General features: G+C 37.8%; 1 protein-coding gene across 2 annotated transcripts in view; it reads left to right on the plus strand.

The window, feature by feature from the left end:
• Window positions 1–13,658, plus strand: part of SOCS5 (suppressor of cytokine signaling 5) — a 63,021-nt gene extending 49,363 nt beyond the window's left edge. For both annotated transcript variants that reach the window (XM_049650222.1, XM_049650221.1), the window contains one exon: window positions 10,575–13,658. In XM_049650222.1, the coding sequence (XP_049506179.1) occupies window positions 10,587–12,197 (1,611 nt within the window). In that variant the 5' untranslated portion in view covers window positions 10,575–10,586 and the 3' untranslated portion in view covers window positions 12,198–13,658. The remainder of the gene's footprint in view (window positions 1–10,574) is intronic.
• Window positions 13,659–14,131: the final 473 nt, after the last annotated feature.

A 14,131-nucleotide genomic window follows, 5' to 3' on the forward strand; every position in this document is an offset into this window, starting at 1 on the left:
GCCCAACGTGGGGCTCGAACTCACGAACTGTGAAATCATGACCCAAGCCGAAGTCGGAGGCTTAACCCACTGAGCCACCCAGGTGCCCCCATAGCTTTGTCAACTTTTAATATCAGTTCCACCCTTGTTCTGTAATAGTTGAAGAAATATAGAAATGATATATTCCTATAGGTTTTAAAGAGCTTTGTCATAACACTACCTGGATTTAGAGTTGTTAGTGTACAGTTCTAAGCTGTATTCAAGAAGAGCTAGAAAACCTGAACAGACTGATAATAATGGAAGAAACTTACATCCAGGATATTACTAATCTCTCTGTTGTATTCATTTCTGCATCTATAAAGTTGAGATCATTTTTTCTCGCGGGGTTGTTGGGAGAAGCAAAATTTTTATATCAGTACCTGGCACATGGTTAGCATTCAGTAATGGAAATCATCCTCAGCCATCCTTGTCACCACTGTTCTTTTGTTCAGCTTGCTAGACGTTTGTTTGTTTGATGTTTTATTGCTTACTTCAAAGACTCTTGGATTTATTTGTTGGTTTAAAAAACATAGCTGCTAGACATTTTTCTCTTTTACTCATCTGATCCCATCTCTGACATAGCTAATTAAATAAAAATACATTTTTCAAGAAATGAGAAGGGCTATAGCCACCAACGTGAAGGAGATTTTTTTAATTATTAAAGAATCTTATGTATAGCTTCTTGTATAAAAAAGAACATATACTAACATAACCAGTGGTTATCTCTGAGTGGTGGAATTTCAGGTGAGGTTAGACTTGTTTTGATATGTTTATATAGTGCTTTAATTCTTCCTTAATATGTATATGTTTCATTTTTATAAGAAATAGTTCCCATTTTTTTTTGCTGTTATGCTCTAGGAACCATCCATATACCTTTATCATTACAAATTTAAGATTATCCTCTTAAGGTATTGTTTCCCTAAGTTGTTCCATAGAATAACCATTAGTTTTAGTAAATATAATATCAAAGGTGTTATAATGTGTTATATCAGAGGTGGCCAAGTATGTCCCTTAGGGCAGGTCTGGATTGCCACTTGTTTTTGTACAACCCTTGAGGGTAATGATAAATTTTACATTCTTAAATGGTTGAAAAAGAAATCAGAAGAAAAAGAATTTTGTCGCAAGTGGAAATGACATGAAATTTGAATTTCATTGACCACAAATAAAGTTTTATTGACATGCAGTCGTACTTACTCATTTACTTATTTTCTGTGGCTATGTTCAGGCTATAATGGCAGAGTTCAGTAGTTGCCACAGAGAATGTATGGGCTGGAAAACCTAAAATACTTATTATATGGCCCTTTTACAGAAAAAGTTTTGTCGACACCTGTACTACATTGGAGAAATCTGTTTAGAGTTTTGTTCTGGTTGTTGGTTTTTGTGTTTTTTTGTTTTTGTTTTGTTTTGTTTTTTTAACTCTGCCTGCTTTAGGGTAACCATCTAGTTTAAAATCTATAATTTCCAAATTAAAAGTAAGAGCATTTTGATAAATACCCCCAAATTTCCATGCAGAAAAAAATCTCTAATATATGAATACGTTGTTTTCTTAATGGTCTATAATTTTCAGTTTTGGATTCCTCTTTTACTTAAGAGTTATATTTTCCTAGTGGTTTTTTTGTTTGTTTAATACCTGGTTATTAATTCCCATTGTGGCCAAAATGTGGCCTGTATAATTTAAAATTTTTCCTGTTATACAATGTATCATGCACAGGAAAGAGTGAATAAAATGTAAGTGCAGTCTGAAGAACAGTTAATAAATAAAACCATGTACTCATCACCCAGTCTAAGAAATAGAAATTACCAGTGTTTTATTTATTTATCTGTTTGTTTTCTTTTTAAATTTTGTAATGTTTATTTTTGAGAGAGAGAGACAGAGCACAAGCAGGGGAGGGGCGTAGAGAGAGGGAGACACAGGATCGGAAGCAGGCTTCAGGCTCTGAGCTGTCAGCACAGAGTCCAAAGCGGGACTGGAACTCACAAATTGCGAGATCATGACCTGAGCTGAAGTCGGATGCTTAACCAACTGAGCCACCCAGGCGCCCCATGTTCGTTTATTATGTAAAGTAGTCTCCATGCCCAATGTGGAGTTTTGAGCTCACAATCCTGAAATCAAGATTTGCATGCTTTACTGCCTAAGCCAACCAGCACCCCCCAACCATGTTAGCTCCCTAAGTGCCTCTTTCTAATTCTGTATCCTTCCCCTCAATAGGGAGCCATTTCCCTGGTTTTTACATTTTTATTATATATCTAGGTATGCCTAAACAATATATTTGGGGGTTTGCCTGTTTAAAAGGTAAATTGATTCATCATGTAGGTATCATCTATATCCTTTCTTTCTCTAAGCATTATGTTTTTGAGATTCACATATAGATGCAAACAACTGTAGTTTATCATGCCTGCTATACGTATAGTAATGCATTATATGAACGTACATTTATGGACCAATGAAGCTTCACTTAGATATCTCAATAACTGTCTTAACTACAGCATTTCCTAACTTAAAGTTGTTACTCTCTCCAACCCTCAGTTACCAAACTGTTCTGTCTGTTGTGTTTCCTGTTTCTGTCATGGCATCTCTATACTCCCAATTCCCAAGCCAGAAACTTGGCAGTTATTTTTGATATCTGCCTCTTTTTCATTCCTCATTTCCAATCAGTCATTACTCCTATAGATTTGACTTCTCAACATTTCATATTCATGTTTACCATCACCATCCTAGTTGAGCTCCTACTTGTCTGCTACAGTAGTCTTCAGTGCAGTATTAGCATTCTGTCTTATTCTCATTTCATTGATTCCAAAGTTCACCAGCCTCACCTATACACTCGTCTTTTCACTTGCCAGTCTCTGCTCATGTAGCCATTACACAGGCCATGCTCACTCCTGCTTTGGGACTTTTGCAAATGCTGTTCCCTCTGCCTATAGAACCGTCCTGATTCATCTGTCAGGACAAAATTTTGAACTATCACCTCCTCAGAGAGACGTTGTCTTTGCTCACCATCACCATAAACTAGGTCGTGTCTCTACTCCTAGGGCTTTGTACTACACCCTCTTGGCACTACTGTAAATTTTAATTAAATGGTTATTGAGGAAGACCTCTTATCTGATTCACTTAGGACCAGTGGCCTACAAAGTGTAATAAAGGAAGAAGTCATAAGAAGGGATACATACCTTAAATATTTTACTCTAATTTCAAGAATAAGACTGCATGTTCATTTGCCAGATTTTTTATTAAGGGCCAAGATCTTTTCTTTGAGAGTAGGTTCACTAGTTGCAGTTCCATATTACTTATCTTGTAGAAACCATATCCTGTATGTATCATCTAAGATTTCCAGTTTGGGTTTTTTAGGTAGAACAAGAATTCAGACTCTGATCATGCATTCTGACTTTAGAATTCCTTGTAGATCTTTGCAGTATTTTTTCTGATTTTTTTTCTTTTACTATTTTCTTGCTTATACCTATTTCAACAGTGGTATCTCCCTTTTATTATTTCAGAGTCCTTCAACTCAGTCTTCCCCATTCCTCCACATTTCAGTAGGTTAATTAACAATTAAATCACATTGTTACAATAATAAGTATAAATAACATGGACAATGTTGGAAGCTAACATAACTGACTCTGTAAAAGTATAACTCAACTGGTGGGAACAGAAGTATCTGGGTGTGCTAGATCATTGGGCCTCACATTTAAAAAATATTTTTTTTTAATTTATTTATTTTGAAAGAGAGTGAACAGGGGAGGGGCAGAGAGAGAGGATGAGAAAAGATCCCAAGCAGGCTCTGCACTGTCAGCACGAAGCCTGATGTGGGGCTCAAACTCACGAACCGTGAGATCATGACCTGAGCCGAAATCAAGAGTCATAACGCTTAACTGACTGAACCACCCAGGCGCCCCTGGGCCTCACAGTTTTCGAGTGCACGTGTACATGGTCTACTGTATTAATATATTATGTGTGTTGTAAAAGTGTAAAGTATATAAGGTTGAATTATATGACCATCTATTACCCACAAAACATGATATTAAATACCAGTATAAAAGGTAAACAGGCATCCAGTTAGATAACACAAACCATGTCACAAGAGAGTGTATAAATTACAATTAAAAAATAACATTTTTAAAAGCCCAAATGGTTCCCAGATTCTTTACGGGACTACAGCTATGACAGCCATACATCCCTGGATTTCCGTTTTACTCTTAATATTAAACACTGTATCATCTCTTTCTAAAAACTATTGAAGTGCCACCAAAATATCTATCAAAGCTCATTTCTCCTGAACCTCCTCTTGTACCTGAATTTGGCACAAAAATACTTTAATCAGTCCCTGTTGTCTTGATTTTTGTTATTGTGACTGAAGGGCTTTTTTCACTGGACAGATATTACCATGACTAAAGTAGTCTAAATAGACTAAGAGGAGGGAGATAGATAGCGGAGGGATGTGGGTTGGGTTATATTCCCCTTCTTTACCCACTATTGTGTGCCATGTAGTCTTAAAACTTGTTGAATTTAATTTATTTCTAATAAAGTATGAATTAAGTCCCATTGAAATGAACCCCATGAACTGTTTAAATTATTTTGTTTTGTGGAAATTTTGTAACATATACTGCTTGACATTAAGAGGGCCATTGACTATAGTCCTTAATTTTTTTTATATATGTAAATTTTTGTAGTAATGGAATTTGACCTCTGATTTTCTATAATTTTGATTTATAGCTTATCCTGTTAGATATCATTTTTCAACAAAAGCTCTTTAACTTACAATAGTTATAAAACCAGTTTTAAATTGTGATTGTCCTTGGGGGAAGGAATGACTTTTTAGGAATTTGCTTTGGATCATTTTAAGGACAGCTATGCAGGTGTAAAAATGTGAATGAAGTCTTATAATGGATGATGAACTTGTAATCTAGAGTCAGTACATAGGAAATTTAACACTTTTTTAGTCCTGTGTAACTTTATATAAAGCCCTAAAGTAATGGACTTGTAAGTTAGGCCTCAGAGTTTCAGCTAAATACATTTCCAAAAATTTAACAACAAAACAAACAGAAGAACCTCAAAACTGACATTGTAAATATTAAGATAGTTGAAATGCTTTCCTGATTCTTCTTACATGGACTCATCTGTGAATCACTATCAGTATTTTTTTCTTTGCAGTATTACAGCCACCCACATAACATTCCCCATGTCAAGAAAAATCTACTTTCTATCCCCAAGGGATGTGGAAGCATAATAGTCTTTCTTTAAATTAGAATATTTTGTCACGATGCAGTCTAGCAACAGTCTCCAGATTAGGAATGGGAATTCACTAAATTTCATGCTCTGTGAAAATGAAACCGAGGTTCAGTGTTAGAAACAGCCTTCTATAACCTGGCAAGTCCATGTTTTCTACATGTCCCACTTGTTTTTACAGCATATAAAGAGCCGTATAAGGAGATAATAAGTGGTTTTAAGTTTGGTTGCTTTCTAAAATGGACATTTTCCAGGTATAGCTGAAATAAATAGCTACAGAATTTATCTTATAAACATGGAGAAGAGAGACTTTTGGACTTCTTGAATACTACTCTTCTGATGTCCACAGTGACATACTCTAGACCGAGGTCAGTAAACTTTCTCTGTAAGAGGCCAAATAGAACATATTTCAAGCTTTGCAGGCTACATGTGGTCTCTGTCAAATATTCTTTGTGGATTTTTTGTTTTTGTTTTTTTATCCCTCTAAAACTGTAAAAACCATTCTCAGCTAGGGTCCATACAGAAACAGGCCACAGGCCAGATTTGGTCTTTGGGCTATCATTTGCTGACCCCTGATCCAGATCAGTACTTTGCAGCAGAAATATAATTTGGACTATATGTGTAATTTTTAATATTTTTAGTAGGCACATTTAAAAAGTAAAAGGCAGGGGCACCTGGGTGGCTCAGCTGGTTAAATGTCTGAATCTTGATTTTGGCTCAGGTCATGATCTCACAGTTTGTGGGTTCAAGCCCTGCGTCGGACTCCAAGCTGACAGTGCAGAGCCTGCTTGGGGTTCTCTCTCTCGCTCTCTCTGCCTCTCCCCTGCTCATGCTCTTTCTCTCTCTGCCCCAGCCCCGCGCATGTACACACATGTACTCTCTCTCTTTCTCAAAATAAATAAATAAACATTTGAAAACATCATTCAGGGGCACCTGGGTGGCTCAGTCAGTTAAGTGTCTGACTTCGGCTCAGGTCGTGATCTCGTAGTTCGTGTCAAGCCCCACGTCGGGCTCTGTGCTAACAACTCAGAGTCTGGAGCCTGCTTCAGATTCTGTGTCTCCCTCTCTCTCTGCCCCTCCCCAACTCATGCTCTGTCTCTCTGTCTCTCTCTCTCTCAAAAATAAATAAACATAAAAAAACAAAACAAACTTCGGGGCTCCTGGGTGGCTTAGTTGGTTAAGCATTCAACTTAGCTCAGGCCATGATCTCACGATTCGTGAGTTCAAGCCCCGTGTCAGGCTCTAAGCTGTCAGCACAGAGCTCTGACAGCTCAGAGCCTGGAGTCTGCTTCAGATTCTGTCTCCCTCTCTTTCTGACTTTCCTTCACTCATGATTTCTCTCTCTTTCTCTCTCTCTCTGTCTCAAAAATAAACATTAAAATAAAATTTTAAATAAGCTGCTGGCACTTATCCTTAAAAAGAAAAAACCTCATTCATAAAAAAGTAAAAAGCAGATGAAATTAATTTTAATAATATATTTGGCTAGTTATATCCAAACTATTTATCATTTTAATATATGGCACCAGCCACATTTCAGGGGCTCAATAACCCATGTATTGGACAGCACAGCTCTAGATGACGAGCTACTGTGAGGGCTGTGAACCGGTGCCAGTGTTATTTGTTAACAGTCTGGGACAAGTTAAGTATAGGAATTAAAAAGAAGCATTTAAAATATTCTATAGCTATTTGATAGTTATTTTATGTCTATTCAATCTAATAAGATTGGCACTTGTGTTTCATACGTCTTTTTTTCACATTTCACTTTTCTAATGTATTCTTAGAATGTCTTACAAAAGAATCGATTTGTGAAATTAAAAAGAAACTGCCTCTTCATTCTGGGTAGTTTAAGAGGCACTACTGTAGATAGTCTTTCCTAAGATTCCATAGGCCTCTTGTGTACATGGCAAAAATGAAACGAAGAGAACCAGTAATGAGATTGTGGTGGGTGGTGTACTTAGTACTGCTGCCATCCCTCCAGCCGCTACAGAGCAGTGTCCTCCTACCTACGTCTTTCAGAGCTACCATTGGAGCCCATGGCTGGAGTAGGTCAGTGGTTTTCCGGCTCGACTCTAGGATCACCCAGGAGCTTCTAAAAAACAGCAGTGTCCAGGCCCATCTCCAGACCAATTGAATCACAATCTCTCGGGAGGTGGCCTGTGTATCATGTAGTGTAAAGAGCTTTCCGGGTGATTATATTATGCAGCCAGTGTTTATTGTGTGGATCCTTCACCCCAGGAAAAAAAAAAAATTGCTGTTTTCTCCATTTGGAAAGAATCACTAATCTGGGTAGGGGGTTTTCTGTGTGGTGTACTATTCACTCTCTGTAACAGTGAAAAGAGGGCTTTCCAGTTAAATATGTCAGGTTGAACATTGGCATGTTAACTTTATTCACTCCCGGAACCTCACTAAAATTAAAGGAATAAAAAAGGTATAAGGGGGGCACCTGGGTAGCTCAGTTAGTTGAGCGTCCGACTCTTGGTTTAGGCTCAGATCATGATCCCAGGGTCGTGGGATCGAGCCCCACGTTGAGAGAAGATTCTCTCTCTCCCTCTCTCTGCCTCACCCCTGCGCGCTTGTGTGTGTGCTCTCTGTTTCAAATAATAATTTAAAAAGAAGGCATAAGGCATAAACCCATAAGAAAGCAAATGAGAGACTGAAGTAATAATAAGCCTGATTGATCAACTGGTTTTCAGTAGAAGCAGGTAGCTAGAAATTAACAGAATGGAGAAAACAGATATAAATGGCTGCAGACAGAGATATTAAAAATAAGCAAAGCAATCTATAGTGCTGGCTCAGAAATTAGAGGAACCAGTTAGCTCAGAAGGTAAGGGTGAAATATGAAGCTGAACATAGGAGTATTGGAAAGTCTGTATGTTTCAGATTCACACATGCCCTCCTTTACCCTTAGCAGTCAGGAGACTACTGCTGTTTTTTACCAGGGTAAAACTAGAGGTTAGAGTTTGGAGAAATTTAATCTAAGAGGTCCAGTCAGGACTGAAGTGGAGTATCTTTTGAAAATAAGGACACCTTTTTAAAAATAAGGACTAAGCAAAAGTCTGAATATTGTGGTTAAAACCCTACTATTCTCCTTGCCCTGTTCTCAGAACATGGCAGTCAGGTGGACATGTCCCAGAGAAGAAATTGGAGTATTTCTCTCCAGGGTAAGCAGCCAGGAGACAAGACTTACAGATCCTGGCATTTGTGGATTTCATAATAAAAAACCAACTCATTGCCTCCTCACCTCGTAGGGAAAGCCAGTCATTTTACAAGTACCCAACCCAACCTCCTGCACCATCACGTAGACAGAGCTTCTGATCAGCGTGTTTGTGGCCGCATCATCTGTGATGGACGGCTGGGACTCATCAGACACTTGTGGAAAGCCTCCAAAATAAAAAACAGAGACCTAAAGATTTAAGGAGAAAAAAGAAAGAAACAGATAAAAACATTTAAAGTGTTAAAAAAAGAAGAAAACATTTGAAAAATTTGTATCCTCTGAGAAATGAAATATTCATCCAAGAAGCTAGAATAGAATGTTATTAAAAAGAACATTCAGAGAATAAGAAAAACGGTCTTGGAAATTAAAGCTGTGATAGGAAACATTCTAACTGCAGTAGAAGTGTTGCAAAGTGATGCACCAAAGAAATCTTCCAGACGGTAGAAAAGAAAAAGAAATGCAATGTTGAAAAGAAAATATATATAATCAGAAGATGAATCTAAGAGATCTGCTGTCTAACAAAAGGACTTTTAGGAGGGTGGGACGGGGGCAGTGGAAAGGACATGGAAAGGACACAATGAATGTAAAAAAGGCCCAGGCTAAGGATAAAAAGAAGAAACCACAACTTCTCACAAAATAAAAACAGGTCACATAAGAGGAGACCAGGAATTGCTGTGATCATGGGCTTTTCACCTATTGCCCCTCTGTATATTAACTGCTATATACCTAGCAGTATGCTTATAATAAAGAATAATCTGAAAGTGTATTTTATGATTTCATAGGCATAAATTCTCTATGTTGGCATCATTATTAGTCCAAGAGCCCTTTCTGTAAGAAACTAGAATGAAGCTATATAAAGCTTATTTTTTATTGTTGTCTTAGCCCTAGTCAGCATCTTGAAAATCCAGCTATTTATCACAAAGAGCATTAGGCACAGTTGTAGAAAGGTCAGCTCTAATGCCTGTCACCACTGTAAGAAAAACATTCCAGCAGGATTGTAAACTAGGAAGAGTAAAACATAATGAGATAATAAACATGAACAAAACAAAATTCTGGGGAAAAAAGTACCATACTCATTAAATGGCAAAATAGAAAGAAAGAACTTTAAAAAAAAAAAAAAAAGTTTCTGCTATCCTTTGGTGACAAAACCACTTGATTTTAAATTTACATTTTTCCATTTCTTCTAATGTTGACTTCTAGGTTATTGAAGGAGACAGTGTGACTGTCAGTGTTAGAGTCGTAAAATAATTTGTAAAGTGTGATTTTTTTGATTTTTTTTAAAGGAACAAAAATAAAGAAGCCAAATTGCATATTTTTTATTTGTTTTGTTAATTACTGCAGTATCATAGCTTTTTCTATTACTCTGTTATCTCTAGGCTTTTCCAGGATTAAGAATTGGGAAGCTGAAAGACACCTTTCCTTTTAAATCCAAATATTCTCTTTCTTTCCTCCTATTTTCTTTTCTACTCAAACTGCTTCTTCAAGATTGTGGATAAAATTCAATACATTGCAGAATAGGAAGGGAGGATACTGAATTTTTACAAGTGGTTTATCTGTAAGCTGTAGGTTGCCAGATGAGTGGAGTATAGCAGTTGGTAAGTGAAGTCAGGAAGATTAGTACTTAAAGATTTTTGAACTAATTTTAATGTGTTACACAAATGTCCTGATTTCAACTTCAGAGTAGTTGAATACAGATATGTTTCAACAATACAGAACATATCTTCCCTTTGTAGTACTTGAGCCAGTGCCTGAATTAGTTGTAGTAAGGAGACCAAAGTCGGTGTCATAATAACATTAGGTTGATTCGTGAGAAAAAGAAACCAGAGTTTAATTGAGAGGGTTTGTTTCCTTTCCCATGAGATCTGAGTATTCTGTCTGAAAGGAAATGGTGAGTGAGGACTAGTTTGACTAGTGGTGCTGTGAGTGCCATGAAAGGGCCAGAGACCTTACCACTACCAGCATTGTTTGCCTCACCACTTTAGCAGGGCAAGGGAGGGCAGATTCCTGACCCGCATCACTGAAATTTCCAACGATAAGGGGGGGGGGGGGTGTATGGGAACTGCCTGTTTTGTTCGCACATACCACCTAACTTAGTGTTCTCTCTTCCTATTTTGTCTTTAGATCTTATAATCAATGGATAAAGTGGGGAAGATGTGGAATAACTTCAAATACAGGTGTCAAAATCTCTTCGGTCATGAGGGAGGGAGCCGTAGTGAAAATGTGGACATGAACTCCAACAGATACCTGTCTGTTAAAGAGAGAAACATCAGTATAGGAGACTCAGCTCCTCAGCAACAAAGCAGTCCCTTAAGAGAAAATGTTGCCTTACAACTGGGATTAAGCCCTTCAAAGAATTCTTCAAGGAGAAACCCTAACTGTGCCACTGAAATTCCTCAGATTGTTGAAATAAGCATTGAAAAGGATAATGATTCATGTGTCACCCCAGGAACAAGACTGGCAAGAAGAGATTCCTACTCTCGGCATGCCCCATGGGGTGGGAAGAAAAAACATTCCTGTTCTACAAAGACACAGAGTTCATTGGATACTGATAAAAAGTTTGGTAGAACTCGAAGCGGACTTCAAAGGAGAGAGAGGCGGTATGGCGTAAGCTCGGTGCACGATATGGACAGCATGTCCAGCAGAACTGTGGGAAGTCGCTCTCTGAGACAGAGGTTGCAGGATACGGTGGGCTTGTGTTTTCCCATGCGAACTTACAGCAAGCAGTCAAAACCCCTCTTCTCTAATAAAAGAAAAATACACCTTTCTGAATTAATGCTTGAGAAATGCCCTTTTCCTGCCGGCTCAGATTTAGCCCAAAAATGGCATTTGATTAAACAGCATACAGCCCCTGTGAGCCCACACTCAACGTTTTTTGATACATTTGATCCATCCTTGGTTTCTACAGAAGATGAAGAAGATAGACTTCGAGAGAGAAGACGGCTTAGTATTGAAGAGGGGGTTGACCCTCCTCCCAACGCACAAATACATACGTTTGAAGCCACCGCACAGGTTAATCCGTTATATAAACTGGGACCAAAGTTAGCTCCTGGAATGACCGAAGTAAGTGGGGACAATACTGCAATTCCACAAGTTAATTGTGACTCAGAAGAGGACACTACTACCCTGTGTCTACAGTCTCGGAGGCAGAAGCAACGTCAGGTGTCTGGAGATAGCCATGCCCACGTTAGCAGACAGGGAGCTTGGAAAGTCCATACACAGATTGATTACATACACTGCCTCGTGCCTGATTTGCTTCAGATTACAGGGAATCCCTGTTACTGGGGAGTGATGGACCGTTACGAAGCAGAAGCCCTCCTTGAAGGAAAACCTGAAGGCACATTCTTGCTCAGGGACTCTGCGCAAGAGGACTACCTCTTCTCCGTGAGCTTCCGGCGCTACAACAGGTCCCTGCACGCCCGGATTGAACAGTGGAACCACAACTTTAGTTTTGATGCCCATGACCCATGTGTATTTCACTCCTCCACTGTAACAGGACTCTTAGAACATTATAAAGATCCCAGTTCTTGCATGTTTTTTGAACCATTGCTTACTATCTCACTAAACAGGACTTTCCCTTTTAGCCTGCAGTATATCTGCCGTGCTGTAATCTGTAGATGCACTACATATGATGGAATTGATGGGCTCCCTTTACCATCAATGTTGCAGGATTTTTTGAAAGAGTATCATTATAAGCAAAAAGTTAGAGTTCGCTGGTTAGAACGAGAACCGGTCAAGGCAAAGTAAACTCTCCTGCCCCCAAAGGGCATTAACTAGATCTGCTTTTATGTGCATCAGACAGTACACCTATAGCAAGCACACGTATCAGTGTTAGGTTTTTTCAGTACAGTATGTAGGCTTAGTGTTAGTATCTGTCAGATGCAGTCTGCTGTTAGTCAGGTGAATGTGGTGCCTGTTGAGACAACAGAAGACAGCTACAGGTGTTCAGTGAGGCTACAAAAACACTTTGTCGATTGAGCTAACGTTTTGGTTTTTAATGACTGTAGTAATTGAGTGAGGCAACTCTGGGGCATTTGCTATGAAGAATTCTATTTCTTACTGAAGAACAAATTATTAATATTGGATGAGTATTTCAACAGTGTGACTAATGTTTGAAATTGTTATTTTTTCTAAGAATTTTTCTATAACCTTCCAAAAGTAGTGATGTTTGTAGTTACTATAAATCAAGCTTTGGAAGTCCAAAAAATAAAGACTGCCTTCCTTTGAGAAAAAAAAAAATGCAATTTTCTGGCCACAAGGGCATAGTGCAGTTCACTTAAGTGTTGATGTAGTTTATAGTCAGTCCCCTGTCTCTTCTGCAAAAGGTACTGTTAAATAAACCAGGTTTTCTAAATAGTTCTTAAAATTTCAGGCTTACAAAGTTGGTAGTAGAATTTTATTTAAAGGCCTTAGGTATTTTTTTTAATGAGTGCTTTAACTTAAAACACATTGGGAATAGCTGCAGTGTAGTCCTGTGTGTGATTTTTTTTTTAAGTTAATACACGCATTCTAATCATTCATTAGTTAAAGTTGGATCTTTCTCTGCCCATGATGAGTTTGTGAACCATGAAGGAAATGAGACTAGAAGATGCCCAACCAAGTCAGATAACAATAACTACAGTGGTTGCTGATGTTGACATTATTGTTAAACTGTAATGAACAGTTTGGATGGCAGTATTTATATCTTTGTTGTAAACTCTCGTAGCTGAATTGCTTAAGTACAATTTATAGAATTTCAGTGCAGTTAATTTCTAATGGAAAATCTGAAACCTACATTGCAGATTTAAAAGGTACTGTACAACCATTGTATCTGTAAATAACTTTACTTAGCACCTTTTTGTCACTTAGAATAGTATGCAATACTACTTGAGTGAGCTATTTTGGAAGTAATACCAAGTTCTAGTGTTTGCTTCTTAGTAACGAACTGAATTTACAGTTCTGTCCTAGACATTTTGCACTAGTCGAATCCATTCTTGTGTCTTTTTGTTCATGTGCTCTGTACCACTGGTGAGTGCTCCTTGGTTTCCTTACCTGCTGCTACAGAAAGTTCTTTTACATCCTGATGGCTATTGCCAAGGCTACAAAAAAAGAAAAGCTATATTTGTATGCAACACTAACCCTTTGACTGCTAATGTATGTTTCTGCTTGCTGTGCCTTGTTATGGCTGCTTTTTTGTGCTAATAAAGTACGTTTGGTGTTCTCCTTGTATATCTGCTGTTTTATACATTTGCAACAATTTCTCTTATAAATGCAATGGTATTGGGGTTTTTAAACAAGCATTACCTGACAACCTACTATAGTTAATGCAGAATTACTGTACAGTCTAATATTGACTTATTCTGAGTAAGCAGACTCTAAATTTAATGCTATTCATCTTTCCAATCATAATCGCATACACTGTGGAGCAGTATCTATAGTTACTGCACATTACTGTACAGTTTAGATTATAACAAAATGAACAGAGAAATATTGACTAACCTATTGATTTCTCTGCTTATAAATGAAAGATTGAAGCTATCAATGACGGTTATAATAAATGAAGATCTTTAGTCTCCCACTTTATCAGAAACAAGTTAAATGAAGTCTTGTGAACTAAGAATATATCAGTGCCATTTATTGGTTTGGGGACCATTTTTATTAGTCATAAATGCCCAAAATGTAGAACTTTAACCAAAGACTTG

Source organism: Panthera uncia, assembly GCF_023721935.1.
Source record: "Panthera uncia isolate 11264 chromosome A3 unlocalized genomic scaffold, Puncia_PCG_1.0 HiC_scaffold_11, whole genome shotgun sequence".
NCBI lineage: Eukaryota > Metazoa > Chordata > Mammalia > Carnivora > Felidae > Panthera > Panthera uncia.